Source organism: Chiloscyllium plagiosum, unplaced genomic scaffold (genome assembly GCF_037043375.1).
Source record: "Chiloscyllium plagiosum isolate Xiang-an unplaced genomic scaffold, Cpla_swu_hap1 HiC_scaffold_4, whole genome shotgun sequence".
NCBI classification, from domain to species: domain Eukaryota; kingdom Metazoa; phylum Chordata; class Chondrichthyes; order Orectolobiformes; family Hemiscylliidae; genus Chiloscyllium; species Chiloscyllium plagiosum.
The window spans coordinates 45,163,445-45,183,286 of record NW_028270142.1 but is presented as its reverse complement, the minus strand read 5'-3'; the positions used below and the strand labels follow the sequence as shown (position 1 = coordinate 45,183,286).

At 39.8% G+C, this 19,842-nt stretch overlaps 1 protein-coding gene across 4 annotated transcripts in view; it reads left to right on the top strand.

Moving 5' to 3' along the window:
• The window catches only part of atad2 (ATPase family AAA domain containing 2), a 93,468-nt gene that overhangs the window by 21,263 nt on the left and 52,363 nt on the right, over nucleotides 1-19,842 (top strand). For all 4 annotated transcript variants that reach the window (XM_087986212.1, XM_087986213.1, XM_087986211.1 and 1 more), the window contains exons 10-16: nucleotides 4,991-5,099; nucleotides 5,912-6,027; nucleotides 15,241-15,415; nucleotides 16,631-16,719; nucleotides 17,660-17,819; nucleotides 18,716-18,806; nucleotides 19,001-19,312. In XM_087986212.1, the coding sequence (XP_087842338.1) occupies nucleotides 4,991-5,099; nucleotides 5,912-6,027; nucleotides 15,241-15,415; nucleotides 16,631-16,719; nucleotides 17,660-17,819; nucleotides 18,716-18,806; nucleotides 19,001-19,312 (1,052 nt within the window). The remainder of the gene's footprint in view (nucleotides 1-4,990; nucleotides 5,100-5,911; nucleotides 6,028-15,240; nucleotides 15,416-16,630; nucleotides 16,720-17,659; nucleotides 17,820-18,715; nucleotides 18,807-19,000; nucleotides 19,313-19,842) is intronic.

The following is a 19,842-nucleotide window of genomic DNA, read 5'->3' as shown; positions in this document are numbered from 1 at the left end:
TTAGAATCTTAGCATCTGACTCCTGTTGAATCCAGATGTGACTGACCTTTGCAAATGTGTCACTGAAATTCAATATAATCATTTGTGAATTATTTTAATATCTTCTGGAGACTTTATAAAACACGATGTAGATCTTTTTACATTGCTGTAAACTTCAAACAATATGTATTTCCTATGGGATACTTTAAAAGTTTTTGGTCCAAAGCAATTGTTGTATTTCTAAGATAACAATGACAATATAGCATCCTTTTCATGTAGACAAACCAAGATTCATTGGTCCCAAAACGTGTCAGAAACTTGGTACATCACATGTTCAAATGACCTGTGACAGTGAACTGTACAAAATCCATTTGGAGGAGTGCCAGACAATTTCAATGCCTTTTGCAAGTGGATTGAATTGCTTAATGATTTGGAAGTCCGATATTTTTTTTCTTGTAGGCACGGATATTGACGGAGTGCCAGAAAGCACCTAAATGTTTAATAGATGTTTTCAGCCTGGGAAAAATTTAGAGTCGAGTTCCATCCACCCTTGCTTTTTGTGATGATCAAGACCTTGGTGTACAGAGCATGATTTCTATATTTGAGGACAAAATGAAATGTGGAAGCATTGTGAACTGTGCAAAGGATAGTGTAAAACCCAAAAAGGACATAGACAATTTGCAGTGGTTGATAGCTGGCAGGTGAGGTGCAAATGTGTGGCATTACCTTTTTAGTAGGGAGGACATTGATCATCATCCCTTCAGAAATGTGCCTCAATGAGAACTGGATATATATGTGCTCAAGTTATTAAAGGTGGTATGTTGAGACAGCAGTTGATGACACATACAGTACCTTGGCTTTATTAACAGTGACACAGACCAAGAGAAAGGTAGTTGCATTGAACTTGTACAACACTATTTAGGCCACATCTGAACTGTTGTATTCCGTTCTGAGCTTTGGAAGGTATGCAAGAATTGTTCCAAGGATGAGGAATTTCAGTTATGAAGATAATTAAGAGAAGTTTCGGCTTGTTTCTCTTGGAGAGGAGGCCTGATTGAAGTATTCATAATCATGAGAAGTCTGGACAGAATAATTAAGAAGAAAATCTTTCCATTCATGAAAGTGTAAATCAGAATGGCATATGGCTTAGATTCCAAACAATTCCTAAGAGTCACCAATCCCTCCATTTAAAATTTCTGTTGAAAAGAAAACATTTGCATATTGTCTTATGTTCTGTCCATTTATTCATAGTGTTTGCTTACCACCTGTAATGTCTAGGATGTTCAGTAAGTTATTAAACCCATTTGCCTTTGTTCTCAAAATGGCAACTTTTAAAACCTGTCCTGCTTTTCCTGCTGTCCTGGATTCATAACACCTCAACCTCCTGCTTTCACCTTTTGAAATTATGTGGTCTTGTTATTTACCCTTCAGCTAAGGGAAGTAGCTACTTTCTATCTACCATGTCTTTGCCTGTCATAATCTTGTACACCTCAATTAGGTCCCCATTCAGCTTTCTCTGCTCTTTAGAAAACAACTTGAGCTTTATGCAGCCTCTCTTCGTAGCTAAATTGCTCTATCTCCAGTAACATCCTGGTAAATCACCTCTGCACTCCTCCAATGCAGTCACATTCTTGCTATAGTGCGGTGACCAGAACTGCATACAGTACTTCAGCTGTTGTGTAATCAAAGTTTAGTGTAGCTGCAATATGGTGCTAATAATCTATGCTATGACTGTTAAATGCAAGTGTCCTGTATGCGACCTTAACTACCGTAATATCCACCTTCAGGGATTGTGGATAAAGACCCCAAGGTCCCACTTCCTCTGAGCTTCCTTGTGTCCTGCTATTCACTGAGTGCTCCTTTGTCTTGTTGCTTCTTCAAAAGTGCATTTTATCACACTGATCATAGTCAAATTCCTTCTGCCACTGATCTGCCCATCTGAACAATCCATCTGTATCCTCTTGTAACTTAAGGCCTCCTTCCACAATGTAAACCACCAGGCCAATTAATTGCTTATCATTCCCCATATTTTCTTCTACATAGCCTTTATATATCATAAATAATAAGGGACCCAAAACTGCTCCCTGGGGTATGTCACTATGCATTGGCTTCCAGTCACACAAACAGCTTTCTGCTACCACCCTCTGATTCCAACCAGAAAGCCAATTTTGGATCTAACTTGTTTAGATACCTTGAATCCCATGTGCTTTTACCATCACTATCAGCCTCCCATGTAGGACCTTGCCATGGCTTTACTATATTCTTCATCCATCTTGGATTACTCTTTCCATTCTTCCAAATACCAAGAGAATCCAGACGTAGAGAAATTATTAAAACATGCAAAAACAAAACAAGACGAATGGTTAGGTCTGGAATGCACTGTCTGAGGGTGTGGTAGAGGCAGGTTCAATTAAGACATGCAAGATGGAATTAGGGGTTGTTTTGAAAAGGAACAATCTGCAGGGATCTGAGGAGAAGGTAGGACATTGCAGGACTGAATATATTATACTTAAGTGGATTGGATGGACTGAATGGCGGTGTTCTGCTCCATTAGCTTGTAGTTTAAATCGTCCTCTTGTTACTTCCACATTAGTCTTCAAAGTTGCAGTCTTTTGGATTTGTACTCTTAATTTCATCTCATTCTATTGAAGCCGCCTTAGCTTGTGTGGCTTTGTTAAATCAGAATAATTGCTGATTGACAATTGAAAAGTATCTCCTGGAGCAGTGCTTTGTTAGATTATCTGTCTTTGATGTCTTTCGGCAGTCTTTGCCCCATCATTACCTGAAGCAAAATATGGAAAATGTCTCCAGTGGTCCTGTGGAAAAAGTCTTTATTCCACGAGCATCAGGGAAAACCTTTTATCCATTTCTTTCTGTTTCAGATCTGAAATAGAATTGCACAAGTCTCCCGGCATCTGTGGCAGTGTTGGGCAAGGTGATCTTTTAGAACTGGATATTAAGCTTGAAAAGTAATGGGCTTATATATTGACTTTTTATTTGTTCTTTATTCGTTACCCTCATGCATATTTACAAGCTTTTCCTTTTCAATGCAACCAAAAGTATGGGTCAAGTATGTTTTGGTTGGTAATGTAAAATTGATAATAGCGAGTGGGAAGCTTGTTTTTTATTCTGCTTGATTCTCTTCTCTCCTCCTCCCCTCCTCTTTTCTGTTTTCTATTGACTTCAGTACTTCTATACAGTCTTCCACAAATATCTTTTACAGCTTCTTCCAGCCGTTCTATCTTTTGCATAGCATCTTTTGCCATAGTGTTGATTTGAATTAACCTTCCTTTGCCACCTCTTGCTGTACTCATTGCATTTTAAGACCCTGTGGGTGTTGGACAATTCCAGAATCCTTACCTCCCTTGATGCACACGGTGACCCATTCTTATTCCCTAGCTAAAATCATTTGGTAATCTGAAGGTCTCTCAAATGGCTGCCCTCTAAGACATGCCATCCTGCAATTTATTCTTCTGAATACCACACCAGCTATAGTATACATAAGTCATTGCTGTTCTCCAAGTCCAGAATGGCACAAGTCTTAAATTTCAAATCTGCTGTAAGAATCGCCAGTCCCTCCACTTCTGATTTCTGTGGAAAATGAAACATTGGCTTACTGACTTGCTGAGTCCATCTGTTCATAATGTTTGTTTATCACCGGTACAATTACAATGCTGCTACATTTGCCTTTGCTCTCAAAATGGAAACCGTAGAACTGAAAATTGTATCCACTTCATCCATTTTGGATTTATCATTTCATTCTTTTAAGTACTTGAGAACTTGAGGCTTCGGTCATTTTATAGCGTTGTCAAAGTCAGGGCAATCCACAATGCTTATTTTTCTTGAAGAAAAGAGCATTTATGCTTTATGAAAAGCAAATTGTTATGAATGTTGTAAATCTGAAGTTTTAAGCAAGACAGGCAGCATAATTGAACATATTCTTCAGATCTGACACAAGTGTAAGCCCGCTGTGTAACTCTATTGCTGTCTCCACAATGCTGTCCAGCTTGAATATTTCCAGCTGTTTCTACTTTTTTTTTGTTTTGCTTTCATTCACAGAATGAGGAAATCATTACTTGGGCCACGATCTATTGCCAGTCCTCTGTTGTCCTTGAGATTTAGGTGTGAACAGCTGTATTTATCTGCTGCCAACCGTTTGTTACAGATCCACAATACTGTTTGGGAAGGAGACCTAAGAATTTGACTCTGCGATGATAAAGTATTTCCAAGTCAGAATGGTGAATGGAGGGGAACTTGCAAGTGGTGTGTGTTCCTATGTGTCTGTTTTCCTTGTCCTAGATGGTCATTAGTTTGGGGCCTTGATAAATGGTCATTTGCTCCTATTGAATGTTGGTAGTGGAGGGACTGAGTGTACATGTGGACTCAGTCAAGTCAGCTGCTTTGTCCTGGATAGTGTTAAGCTTCTTGTGTATTGTTGGAGCTGCATTATTCCAGGCAAGTAGGGCGTATCCCATCATAGTCCTGACTTGTGCCTTGTAGATAATGGATAGGCTTTGGGGAGTGGGGGAGTGAGTTAATGCAAGATTCAGAGGCTTCTAAACCAGTTTTACAGTGAGTCTAGTTCATTTTCAGGTCAGGAGTAACTCAGGATGTTATCAGTGGGACATTCAGTGATGGTATTTGAAGGATGGTGAAATTCTCTGTTTTTGCATCATAGATGAGAAAGGTTTGATTTAAAAACTTTGTGAAATTAGACAACAGTTTTGACTTCTGAATTAGCACGGTTAAAATGGAGAAAAAACTATTTCCCAGTGGTTTCCAGAAGTTTGAATTTTGCTGGCTGTTTTTGTGGAATACTGCTAAACGACTGTCACTTCCTGGCGGTACAGTAAGTTGCCTAAGATGAAGTGGTACACAATGCAATGTGGTTAGTGTTTTTTCCTTCTAAGATTATCCCTCTAATGTAACTGTTTACAGTTACGTGTGCAAGCATGGGAAGGCACACTTTCTGTCAACCACCCCCCTGTTTAAAATTGTTTTTTACTTCCAGATGTCTTCCACTAAATGTTAGGAAAGATGATTTGAAAGGAATTCGCAAAGATCGAATGAAAATCGGTGCTAGCCTGGCAGATGTGGATCCAATGCAAATTGACACTTCTGTAAGTGAAGAAAAGTTTCATTAGTTCCTTAAGTCTTTCCATCACTCCATTTCTTACACACAAATTTAGCAAGTTAGTCACCAACTGTTGTCAGATTAAATGATGTGTATGTATCGGAATTTGTATTCATCCATTGTTTTTTGGCCACTTTATTTCCATTGAAGTACTAGGAACACAACGGGCTTTTAGTTGTGTATCTTTTTTGCTGAGACTTTTTGCAGTTTCCTCTCAGCTCATATTTTTTCCCAGCAATTTCTGTTTTTTGTTTCTAATTTCTAACATCTGCAGTTCTTTGTCATGCATATATTGACAATAAAGAATGGTGTGTTTGGAGAGCACAAGGGCTAGTACAAGCTAGACTAAATGGTGGCCTCCTGTACTGTAAGATTCTATATGGTTAATAGTCAGATTGTTGCCGATTTATCTACAATGAAAGCTCACCACTGTAATGCTATAGACATTAAAATCTTTAGAGATGAATTGGGAAAATATTCCATGCTGACCATACTGTTTTCCAGTGTCATGGAGTGCTAACAAATTGAGTTGCAATTATCAATTAAATGCCCAGTGTGTAAAATGGGCAACTATGTACATTAGAAACTGATTAAATAGCAGTTTTGTGAACACCATCTTGAGCACATGAAGGCTGGTATGCTATGCTTTGAATTTTAAAGCATGAATTGGGAGATGTCTAAGAACGTTTTGGATAAGGTCAATCAGTTTCTTCTCGTTGACCAAAGTGTGGGAAGAAAGCACATTTAGGACAACTGTTACCAGTAAAAGTAGTATTTGTTTCTGTTATATATTCTTAGGTACATTTCAGTAGTGTGGGAGGACTTTCAAGCCATATTGCTGCGCTGAAGGAGATGGTGGTTTTTCCATTGCTTTATCCTGAAGTATTTGAGAGATTTAAAATTCAACCTCCAAGGTACATAAATATCAGTTTACTCTCCCACTGTCTTTAATGCTGTTTTATATGGACTGAGATGGTTAGTTGAAATTTGGGAGTTGCTATGTTGAACAAGAAAGGTACAAATTATTTTCGATTTTTTAATTTTATACTTGGTCTTGCTGTGCTAAACTGCATTACTTTCTAATCTTCCACTTGATAATAGTCACAGGTAGTCAATGATTTGGGAAACATTGTTATTTACCTACTAACATGACTTGTCCCTTGTAAGTGTTGTTGTAAATAGGCAAATCCAGCTGATAGTGAACTGTTGTTGATTTTCCCTTGATATAGAATCATGTTCACAATTCCAAATTCCAGCTGATTGATCATATTTTACAAACTTGCATTAATATCAAATATAATGGATCCATGCTAAATAAAACATTCTTTTCACACTAAAGCTTCTAAGTGTTCAAAGTTTGTGCGAAGATTTGTAGCTCGGGTGCTCGTTGTGGTTCTGTTCGCCGAGCTGGAAGTTTTTGTTGCAAACGTTTCGTCCCCTGGCTAGGCGACATCATCAGTGCTTGGGAGCAAACTAACACACAACAAAGAGGACACTACAACACACACCTGGGTTAAAAACCTCTCCCACAGACAGCTCACAGACACAGAAAGAACAATACTGGCCAAGGGGCTCAACTACAACCACAGGGACGCCAAGACAGCAGACTTCCTTGCAGCACTAGAAGGCACACTCAGGAACAATGGACTGACAGAAGAGACACAACAAACAGTGAGACAAACTGTCGTACCTATGATAATAAGGAAAAGACAAACACATAACCTCAACACCAAGGAGAGGGAAGCAGTGAAATCACTAAGAAACGATAAGAACATAATCATACTACCAGCAGATAAAGGCAGAATGACAGTCATCCTAGATAAATCTGATTACATCCAAAAAGCACAACAACTACTTCAAGATACCAACACCTACCAAAAGAGGGAGTTTGACCCCACCCCACAGCTCACCAATAGGATAAATAACACACTAAGGAATCTACAAAAAAACGGACAGATAACCAGAGCTGACCTACAAAGAATGAAACCGGAAAGCAACAACACCCCCAGATTCTATGGATTACCTAAAGTACACAAACCAGACATCCCACTCAGACCCATCGTATCACTACCAGGGACACCATCATACAAACTGGCCAAAGAACTACAACAGAAACTGAAACACCTGGTCAGCGGATCCAAACACTCTATACAATCAACACAGGAATTCTTGGATATCATCAGAAATATACACATTGACAAAGGAGAAACCATGATATCATTCGACGTGACGGCACTGTTCACTTCGATTGACAAAACCCTAGCCAGAGAAACAATAGCCAACAAAAGCCAACTTATTGGACATACAGAACAGAAAACAGGACGCTGAACCTATCAACAAAGACGGCATACTTAAACTACTGGACTTGTGCCTCACAACACACTTCACATTCAACAACCAGATATACGAACAAATCAACGGAACACCCATGGGATCACCAATCTCGGGACTCATAGCAGAGGCAGTTATGCAAAGGTTAGAACAAACAGTCCTACCACAAATTCAACCCAAACTCTGGGTCAGATATGTCGATGACACGTTTGTAATCATTAAAAACACGGAAATAGAAAAAACACACCGGATCATCAACGCCACACTCACAGGAATCCGATTCACGAGAGAAGAAGAAAAGGATAGCCAACTCCCATTCCTAGACATGATGGTACAGAGAACACCAGACGGAGAATTCACCACAAGGGTATACAGGAAAGCCACACACACAGACCAAGTCCTAAACTATGAAAGTAACCAACCCAACACACACAAACGAAGCTGCATCAGGACACTATTCAAAAGGGCCACAACACACTGCAGTACACCAGGGCTGCAAAAAGAAGAAGAGGAACACCTATACAAGGTATTCGCCAAAAACGGATACCCGCGCAACTTCATCAGCAGATGCCTAAGAGAAAGACCACGGAACAAGGACATACCACAATCAAAAGGACTAGCCACACTACCATACATCAGGAGCATCTCGGAACTGACTGCCAGACTACTGCGACCCCTAGGACTCATAATGGCACACAAACCAACAGCCACGCTCAGACAACAACTCACCAGAACGAAGGACCCGATACCCAACATGAGCAAGACGAATGTAGTGTACAAAATACCATGCAAGGACTGCACAAAACACTATATAGGACAAACAGGAAGACAGCTAACAATCCGCATACATGAACATCAACTAGCCACGAAACGACATGACCAGCTGTCCTTAGTAGCCCCACACGCAGACAACAAGCAACATGAATTCGACTGGGACAACACTACTATCATAGGGCAAGCCAGACAGAACAGCCAGGGAATTCCTAGAGGCATGGCATTCATCCACAAACTCCATCAACAAACACATCGACCTGGACCCAATATACCAACCACTACAGCGGACAGCTGAAACTGACAACCGGAAGCGGCAGGGACAGACCACTATAAACACTGGAGGAAACATCAAAGAAGCGCTTCGCAAGAGGCTCCCAAGCACTGATGATGTCGCCTAGCCAGGGGATGAAACGTTTGCAACAAAAACTTCCAGCTCGGCGAACAGAACCACAACATTAAAGCTTCTCCTGTGGTATTGCACATGGAAAATCAGAATGATATTCTTCAATTCAAATGACATCAGGAATAAGCAGTGGGAGTAGGAAATTCAGCTTCAATAAATGCAAGATACTTATAACCAAGTAAAAGGTTCTGAAGTGCATTTATAGGAGTGTTATCAAACTAAATTTGGCCCTGAGGAATATCAGAAACTATTAGAACAAATGAACAAGAGTTTGTTAAGAGATATGCTTTATGCAGAGTAGTGAAGAGGAGAGAGGTTTATTGAGGAAATTCCAGAAATTGGAGCTAATTTAGCTGAAGGCATGACTGCCAAAGGGAGGGTGGACAAAGGACATGTTCAAGATGTCAGAATTGGAGGAGCATGATGACCTAGGGCTGAGTGACATTGAGTGTTGAGACCCTGAAGGGTTTGAAAACGAGGATGAGAATTTGCCAGATTGGAGTTGAATTACAGGTCAGCATAAAGGTGATCAATGAATGGAGCGTGGTGAGAATTAAGATTCAAGAAGCAGAAATTTAGATGAGCTGAATTTAGACTAACCACGTAGTGTTATTATGCTGATTGGATGGAGTTGCTATGTTGAATTGCTAACTAAATAGAAACTAGTCTTTCAAAGTTGGATTGCTGTTTGGAAGGCTTTTGTCTGTCTTCAGACTGTGTAAAACAGGGTGAGGAGAGGTGAACAGCCTTCTGGTTTTTAACGCACTTTTGGTCCGTTTCAGCAAATATATTCATTTCTCTTTATTTATTATGTTGTTATCACACATCAATTAATCTGAGTGAACCATATCAAAATGAAAGAGAACTAATTCCAATGTTCTCTTGAGTAAAAGAGAATGGAATTTCATTACAATGTGAATGTGAGAAAAATCAGAAATTACAACATGAACACAGGTGATAAGCTTTCAATAAAAAGGGATGGGTATCATATATGGCAAAGAAGGGAAAGGCAAAAGCTATTTAGAGTTCTTGAATTAAGTAAAAATCATAAGACAAAGTGGAAGCAAGGCCATTCGGCCCAACGAGTCCACTCCGCCATTTAATCATGGCTGATGGGCGTTTCAATTCCACTTAGCTGCACTCTTCCCGTAGCCCTTAAATTCTTGATCTTGCAAGGAATTATCAACCTCTGCCTTGAAAACACCCAACATCCCGGCCTCCACTGCGCTCCGCAGCAATGAATTCCACAGGCCCACTACACTCTGGCTGAAGAAATGTCTCCTCATTTCCATTCCAAATTGATCAGTTCTAATTTTAAGACTGTGCCGATGGGTCCTAGTCTCCCCGCCTAACAGAAACAATTTCCTAGCGTCCACCCTTTCTAAGCCATGCATTATCTTGTAAGTTTCTATTAGATCTCCCCTCAACCATCTAAACTCTAATGAATACAATCCCAGGATCCTCAGCCATTCATCATATGTTAGGCCTACCATTCCAGGGATCATCTGCGTGAATCTCTGCTCCAGTGCCAGTATGTCCTTCCTGTATTCTAAATGGGTCCTAACTAGAGCTTTATAAAGTCTCAGATGCACATCGCTGCTTTTATATTCCAACCCTGTTGAGATAAATGACAACATTACATTTGCTTTCTTAATCATGGACTCAACCTGTAAGTCAACCTTTAGAGAATCCTGAACTAGCACTCCCAGATCCCTTTGTACTTTGGCTTTATGAATTTTCTCAGTTTAAAAAATAGTCTATGCCTATACTTTTTTTTTCCCCCAAAGTGCAAGATCTCGCACTTGCTCACGTTGATTTCATCAGCCAATTTCTGGACCACTCTTCTAAACTGTTTAAATCTTTCTGCAGCCTCCCCATCACCTCAGTACTATCTGCCTGTCCATCTAACTTCACCAGAATGTCCCCAGTCCCTTCATCCAGATCATTAATATATAAAGTGAACTGCTGCAGCCCCAACACTGAACCCTGCGGGATCCTACTTGTCACCAGCTGTCATTCCAAAAAAGAACCTTTTATTCCAACTCTCTGCCTTCTGTCAGATAGCCGATCCTCAATCCATGCCAGTAGTTCGCCTCAAACACCATGGGCCCTCCCCTTATACAGCAGCTTTCTATGAGGCACCTTATCAAAGGCCTTTTGGAAGTCTAGATAGATACCATCCACTGGGTTTCCCTACTTGTTACCTCTTCAAAGAATTCTAACAAGTTTGTCAGGCACGACCTCTCCTTAGTAAATCCATGCTGACTTGTTCTAATCCGACCCTGCACTTCCAAGCATTTAGAAATCTCATCCTTATTGATCGATTCTAAAATTTTACCCACAACCGAGGTTAGGCTAATCGGCCTATAACTTTCCATCTTTTGTCTGGATCCTTTCTTGAACAAGGGGTGTTACAACAGCGATTTTCCAATCTGGGGCTTTCCCTGACTCCATTGATTTTTGAAAGATCACAACTAATGCCTCTGCTACTTCCTCAGCCATCTCTCTCCGAACTCTAGGATGTAGCCCATCGAGGCCAGGAGATTTATCGATTTTTAGACCTTTTTAGCTGTTCTAGCACTTTCTCTTTTGTAATGACTACCATACGCAACTCTGCCCCCTGACTCTCCTTAATTGTTGAGCTATTACTGCTGTCTTTCACTGTGAATACGGACACAAAGTACTTATTAAGTTCTTCAACTATTTCCTTATCTCCCAGCACTAGCCTTCCAGTATCAATTTGAAGTGGCTCAATTTCTACTTCTGCCTCTCATTTGTTTCTTATGCATTGAAAGAAACTTTTACTATCATTTCTAATATTACTGGCTAGCTTACCTTCAGATTTGATCCTCTCCTTCCTTATTTCTCTTTGTTATCCTCTGTTTGCTTTTGTAGTCTTCCCAATCTTCTGATTTCCAAGTGCTAATCGTTTTTTTCTTTGGGATGAACCTTTGTACTGTGTCCTCAGTTACACCCAGAAACTCTTACCATTTGAGGCTATGCTTCCAGTCGATTTTCATCAGTTCCTCTCTCATGCCCCTGTAATTATCTTTATTTAACTGTTTGTTTCAAACTGCAGTTTGAACGCTACCATATTATGATTGTTGCCTCCTAAGTTTTCCCTTACTTTAAGATCTTTTATAAAGTCTGGCTCATTACGTAGAACTAAGTCAAAGCTGTTCCAAAAAGCCATCCTGTAAACATTCCATTAATTCCCTTTCTTTGGAACTACCGGCAACGTTATTCACCAGTCCACATGCATATTGAAGTCCCCCATGATCACCGTGACTTTGCCTTTCTGACATGCCCTATCTATTTCCTGGTACATCTTGCATCCCTGGACCTGACCATTACAGGGAGGTATGTATGTAACTCCCATTATGTTTTTTTTCCCCTTTTGCAGTTCCTTAACATCACTCTCACAGACTCCATGTCATCTGACCCTATGTCATTCAGTTACATAGATTTAATCTCATTCTTAACTAACTAGGCAACCCCGCCCCCTCTGCCTGTCTCCCTGTCATTTCGATAAGTTGTAAATCCTTGAATGTTTAACTGCCAGTCCTGAACTCCCTGCAACCACATCTGTGATGCCTACCGCATCATAATCACTCATGATGATTTGTGCCGTTAATTAATTTGCTTTGTTATGAATACTATGAGCATTTAGATAAAGGGCCTTAATGCTAATTTTCTTATTCTCATGGTTTCCAGCATCTCTAGTAATATTTCCTAAGTTATTATTCCTTTTTGCTTCATTTCTAGCCTGCCTTGAACTTAAACCCTACACACATGGTAACCTGCTGCTTATCTTTCTACTTGACTCCACACTCTGTTAACCCACCCCATGCCCCAACTCACAAGTTTAAAGTCCTCATGACCACCCAACTTATCCTTTGGCAGAAGACCTGGTTCAGGTGGATCCCTCCAGTTCCAAAATTGATACCAATAACCCATGAAATTGAATCCCTCTTTCCCACACCAATCTCTTAGCCATGTGTTTACTTCCCTAATTTTCTTATCCCTTTGCCAATTAGCATGTGACTTGGGCAGTAATCCAGAGGTTATGACCCTTGCGGACCTGTTCTTCAATTTCCTTCCTAGTGCTTGATAATCTCCAAATAAGTCCTCCTTCCTAGTCTTACCCATGTTGTTAGTGCTAACGAGGACCACAATAACTGGATCCTCCCCCTCCCATTCCAGTATACTTTCAAGCCGGTTGGAGATGTCCTGTACCCTGGCACCGGGCAGGCAACACACCGTGCGGGACTCCCGATCTGGCTCGCAAAGGATACTATCTGTCCCCCTAATTATAGAGTTCCCTATAACAACTTGTCTTTTTTGCGTCCCCCTCTTGAATGGCCTTTTGCACATTGGTCAGCTGGCTCATCCTGTCCACAGCCCTTTTCCTCATTCGTACAGGGAGCAAAAATCTCACACTTGTTGGATTATCGATAGTCACAGTGAGGTGCTGGAAGACTGGAGGTTGCCACTCTTTACGAAGAGTAGTAAGGACAAGCCAGGGAACTATAGACCAGTGAGCCTGACGTCAGTGGTGGGCATATTGTCGGAGGGAATCCAGAGGGACAGGCTGTACATGTATTTGGAAAGGCAAGGACTGATTAGGGATAGTCAACATGGCTTTGTGCGTGGGAAATCATGTCTCACAAACTTGATGGAGATTTTTGAAGTAGTAACAAAGAGGATTGATGAGAGAAGAGCGGTAGATGTGATCTATATGGACTTCAGTAAGGCGTTCAACAAGGTTCCCCATGGGAGACTGATTAGCAAGGCGAGGTCACACGGAATAAAGGGAGAACTCGCCATTTGGATACAGAACTGGCTGAAAGGTAGAAGACAGAGGGTGGTGGTGGAGGGTTGTTTTTCAGACTGAGGCCTGTGACCAGTGGAGTGCCACAAGGATCGGTGCTGGGTCCTCCAGTTTTTGTCATTTACATAAATGATTTGGATGCGAGCATAAGAGGTACAGTTAGTAAGCTTGCTGATGACACCAAAATTGGAGGTGTAGTAGACAGCGAAGAATGTTACCTCCAATTACAACAGGATCTTGATCAGATTGGTCAAGATAAGTGGCAGGTGGAGTTTAACTTGAATAAATGCAAGGTGCTGGTTTTTGGGAAAGCAAATCTTAGCAGGACTTATACACTTAATGGTAAGGTCCTAGGGAGTGTTGCTGAACAAAGAGACCTCGGAATGCAGGTTCATAGCTCCTTGAAAGTGGAGTCGCAGGTAGATAGGATAGTGAAGAAGGCGTTTGGTATGATTTTCTTTATTGGTCAGAGTATTGAGTCAGAAGTTGGGAGGTCATGTTGCGGCTGTACAGGACATTGGTTAGGATACTTTTGGAAGGTTGTGAAACTAGAAAGGGTTCAGAAAAGATTTACTAGGATGTTGCCAGGGTTGGAAGATTTGAGCTATTGGGAAAGGCTGGGGTTGTTTTCTCTGGGGCATCAGAGCCTGAGGGGTGACCTTAGAGGTTTACAAAATTATGAGGGGTATGGATAGGATAAAGAGACAGTCTTTTCCCTGGCGTTGGCGAGTCCAGAACTAGAGGGCATAGGTTTAGGGTGAGAGGGGAAAGATATAAAAGAGATCTAAGGGGCAACTTTTTCACGCAGAGGCTGGTATGTGTATGGAATGAGCTGCCAGAGGAAGTGGTGGAGGCTGGTACAATTGCAACATTTAAGAGGCATTTGGAATGGGTATATGAATAGGAAGGGTTTGGAAGGATATGGGCCGAGTGCTGGCAGGTGGGACGAGGTTGGCTTGGGATATCTGGTCAGGTTGGACCGAAGGGTCTGGACATCTCTGTGACAAGGTCAAGAGCTGAGGCTCTTCCAATCCTGAACTCAGAATTCCCTACCTGCCTCGCTCACAGTCACGCCCTGTTGTCCCTGATCATTAACTGAGTTTGAATCACTTAATCTACCAGACGTGACTGCCTTCTGAAACAAAACATCCAGGTAACTCCCCCTCCCAAATCTACTGCAGTGTTTGAAGCTCAGATTCCAGATTATCAATTCTGATCCAGATGCAAACTTATTGCTGCCTCACTGAATTTGTGCCTCAATTTAAAATTGTAATTCCATTGCAGCTTATTTTGTATATTCCACGTGTGGTACCGGAGCTAATCTGGCGTTTAAAGCAGTAATTTTAAGTGAGCAGTGTCCTTTTATAAAACTGTTTCTAATATGTAAAAATCTGATATTGAAGCCAAATGAAGGAAGTTGAATATTGATGGTCCATTTCACTATAATTGTAATAGAGCTCCCACAACATTGATTGGAATCTATGATAAAAGAAACAAGTGCATGTGTACGGATATTGAGAGTAACTAATTAAGTACAATCATTTTTAATAATCTACTTAAAATAATGCAATAAAAATGGAGAAGTGATCGTTATAATTCCTGTAACTCTTGATTTGTAGTAAAGCTATTTGCGTCATGCTGTTTCCTTATCAGCAATTATCCAAGTTACTTCTAGAGGAATGCAGCAGTGGCTAAAATGATCTATCAGAACATTTTAATATTTTTTCTTTTGTAAACACTAGGCACAAAAATATTACTTTTACAGGTTGCTTACCTTTCAATTTGTAGAGGCTGCTTATTCTATGGCCCGCCTGGAACTGGGAAAACCCTTGTTGCCCGAGCTCTGGCCAATGAATGTAGCCAGGGAGACCGAAGGGTATCTTTCTTCATGCGAAAGGGTGCAGACTGTCTCAGTAAATGGGTAGGAGAATCTGAGCGACAGTTACGATTACTTTTTGATCAGGTAATTAGAAATCTTGATCCTATTTCCACATTATGATTAAGCTTACATTATTTGAAAAAAGATTAATTTGTTTTTGAGCTGCTATGCAGCATTTGATGTAGAATTTAACCAAGACCTCTGCTGGTAGGGCAGGTAGCCTTTAAATCTGTTGATATTGCGAAAGGGAGAATTCCTTTCCCACCTCCACAGATTAGATGAGGTAAGGCCCAGTTTTTGGGCTGGCTTGTAGCTTTCTGTTACAGGTATCTGTTAGTGGCAGAAATCTTACTGAAACTGAGTGCAAGTGGCTTCCCATTCTTCATACACTTGAAAACCAAAGTATGGTTACACCACAGGAGGTGTCTTTTTGGCACATGGTGCCCCTGCCAATTCATTGCAAGGATAATTCTCCTTGGTCCCTACTTGAAACAGTTTCTCGCTGTTTACATTGTTTAAATCATCATGACTTTGAGCACCTGTACCAAATTTGCTTTACCCTTTCTTCTGTTAGAAGAACTACATGAACTGCTGTAATTTGCCCCATGTTTCTTGGGAAACTTTTGCTGCATCTTCTCTTATGCCCTCCCACCTTTCCTACAATGTGGTGTCTGAAATTGCATGCTGTGTTCCAGCTGAGGTTGGGTAACTGCCTTTTAAACAGGTTTAGCGTAACCTCCTTGCATTTGTACTCTGTGCCCCAATTGATAAAGCTCAGGATCCCATTGTAATTTTCGTATCCTGTTTATAAAGATGTTTGACTTAAAGTAGTTTTCATTTTTTCGTTTTTTTTTAGTTATTGTGGAAATAGTCCTGGTATTGTCCATCACTCATAATAACTAGTTTCCTATCTTTTGGCATCATCCTGATAAGTCTGTACAGTTTTCTTTGTGGCTTACATGTTATTTGTAATTACATGCCTAAAACTGCACAATAGTGATGTAAACATTGACCATTAAATAGGCATAATAAAATTTATGTATAAAACCCATGTTCAGCCTTATTTATCTATGCCAAGCTCCCTATCTTTGTATCATAGCAAATTGTTGCGTTTTCTGTGTTCAGATTCAAATCATAAATATTTTTAGAATAGAAGTTGATCCACAACTGGACCTTGAGCATTATCACTACTAAATTTTCTCTAATCCAAGCATTTGCATTGTCCATTGCAGTTCTTTTCAGACAGTCCTTTCTGTCGTATCTTCTTGAAGTTTGATCTGGTAACTTCTTTTTTTAAAGGCCTATCTTATGCGTCCTTCAATTATTTTCTTTGATGAAGTAGATGGCTTGGCCCCTGTTCGTTCCAGCAGGCAAGATCAGATACACAGGTAAGGATGCTAAGGATTGGTCCTTTCAACCGGTTTGTAAATCATCAGCACCATTGTTAGTATGGTAATCCGATTCCTTCGTAATGTTATGCATCATGAAACCTATTTTGTTATTTAATGTCTTTTGACTGAACTGGAGTGGAATTGCTGAAACTGTGTATATCTTTGCTATAGAAATCTTATTGGGTTTGACAGAGTTGATGTTGTGAGGTTTTTCCACCACCTGGAGAGTCTGATTCCAAGGGTTGTAATCGTAGAATTAGGGGTTGGCCATTTAGAACTGAGGAGAGGAAAGGTTTTCATTCAAAGGTTTGAATGTATTAGAAATTCTCCATCCTGTGAGCTGTGTGTGCTTACTCGTCAAGTACATTCAAAACTGACTCCTAGATTTTCATGCACTAAGGGAGTTGAATAAGAGAAGTGGAAAAATACAATTCACTGATCACTTATGGTCATCTTGATTGGAGGGGCTTACTTGAGGGATTGTTATTCACATTAATTTGATTGGTATTATTTGTACTTTTCAAAGAAAAATTAACTTGGATGGGCCGAAGTGTTGTCATTTAAGTTTATTTTTTAGATTTTGATGTTTATTTTCCCATTTTGTCCACTCCTTATTTCACTAAACTTAGCTTGCTTTGTTCTTTCCTCTGGTCTGAAGCATGACCTCCGTATTCATTAAGAAACTAATATGGGGTATGAAGGGGCATTTGATCATAAATTTGTGAATTTTTTTCACATGATTACTGGATGCATTTTCTTTTTTTTTGGTGCTTTCAACAGAATACCAAAATTTCTACATTTTTCTGAATGTAGTTTTTATTTAATAAATCCAAAAACTTTATTCCCTTGCTACATGATTTTGCACTAAAATCTCAGTTTGAACTATTTCTTACATTTCTACTGTATTAATGTAATTTTAATGTTCATTTTTCTTCAGTTCTATAGTTTCAACCTTGTTAGCACTGATGGATGGATTGGATGGCAGAGGTGAAGTTGTGGTAATAGGGGCAACAAATAGACTGGATTCAATTGATCCTGCTTTAAGACGTCCTGGACGATTTGACAGAGAATTTCTTTTTGGCCTCCCTGACAAAAATGTACGTGCACAACTTGTTCTATTTGCAATTTTTTATGACTAATGGATTAGATTAATTTTAAAGTTAATAATTTTGCTTACTAAAATTTGAAGATTGTAGTTGGCCTCATGTAACTTTTGTTACTGTTGTAAGTTTGTTTCATTTTATTGGCGTTCCTCAAATGTAACTGGGCAACAATGAACAAGAAACATATCCCAGTCCTGTTATGAATGCTAAGTTTTGATTATGGTGGTGTTCCAGTAGATAACTCTGGTTATCAGTAGAAAATCTTTACTTAACGTTTGCAGCTAAATTCTGCTCAAGATAGCCTGATGTTCAGAGCATGCTTAAGATACAGGAGCTTTGTGGCTTTTTACAAATGGATTCATAGGACACTTGATTGTGGATGAGAGATTACAATGGCTAGAAAGTGTGAATTCTGTTTTGCCTGGATTACATGTACATTTATTGATTTACTGGTGTTGGCACTGTTCACTTGATCTTCTGACATGGATTTTAGCATTTTAACATTTCGGCTCATGCAAAGCAATTCATGGTCTGTTCTGCTATAGTGTGTTTCTTCAACACTAATTGGGTATAACACAGTTGAAGAATTTGGACCATTATTTGTAGAACACAAACTTTCTTTAGCTTTATGGGTTGTAACTTGATTACCGTCCTATTAGTTTAAATGGTGCTGCTATTACATGGTTTTTTTATAACATGGGATTGCATGGGAGTGGAACTATCGCGTTATGTCAGAACAGACTGTTTGTTTTCAGTTCCTTGTGAATCTAATAAAACGTTATTTGTACAGATGTGAAATCAGTTTTCATTAGAAACAGAATTTTCTGTTTTATTAATCCATCAATTTTTTAATGAAATTATTCTGTTTTTCTCTTCAATTTGATCCATAGGCTCGTAAAGAGATACTGAAGATTCATACCAGGGACTGGAATCCAAAGCCATCTGATGCATTTCTCCAAGAACTAGCTGAAAAGTGTGTAGGTGAGTAATAAACTGGCTATGTACTTGAGGCGCACTTATCCACACTTGAATGTTTGTGTACTTGGCTGAAATTTGCCTAATGAACAGTACTGCTTCATTTGTGAGCAATGTTATGGAGTGTTTCGTCTCGTATATCTATGTAATCTCACACTATCAGTCCTGCAGGTGTCAACTCAAATCTATTTTGTTCATAGGTTATTGTGGTGCTGATATTAAATCTGTATGTGCTGAAGCAGCACTCTGTGCCTTGCGTCGTCGTTATCCACAGATCTATGTCATCAATGAGAAATTGCAACTAGATGTATCTACTATCAACATAAAAGCGCAAGATTTTGTAGTGGCCATGCAAAAAATAGTGCCTGCTTCTCAGCGGATGGTGGCTTCGCCTGGACAAGCGCTATCATTTGTTATCAGGCCACTCCTAGAAAACACCTGCAGTCGAATTCTAGCAACTTTGAAAAAGATTTTTCCACATGCAGAGGAAGATTTTAAAAATGGCAGGATCGGTGAGAATTGCACACCCAGATCATTTGGCCCACATGTTATCACAGGTGGTCTTCTCATTATTGGTAGGACTAAGATGCAGAGTTCGAGTGAAATGACAGCATGTTAACTCCATGTCCAAACATAAAGTGAAGCAAAGATTAAAAACACATTATCACAGCAGCAAACTTGCATCCTGCAGCAGCATTTATATTTCACCAACTGGCTTCTTCCTATTTTAATATTTGTATGGTTTGAAAGAGTTTGATTTATGCCTCTCTCGACACAAACATTGCAATGCAAAGAGTTAGGCAGATTAACAATATAAATGCAAATATGTCTGAATTAAGACTTCTCTTGGTGTCAGGATCACTGTAAACAGACAAGCATAATGATAAAGTTGTATGTAGGAAAAGAGAACACTGTTTTTACACTGTAGTCCACCCACTCTCCCTTAACCCACAGAAGCTACAAGCTTTCACCACCAGTTATCCAGTCTTCTTTGAATACTGATGGGATTTCCTTTTGCCACTCTGTTCTAGTTGTTGTGCTT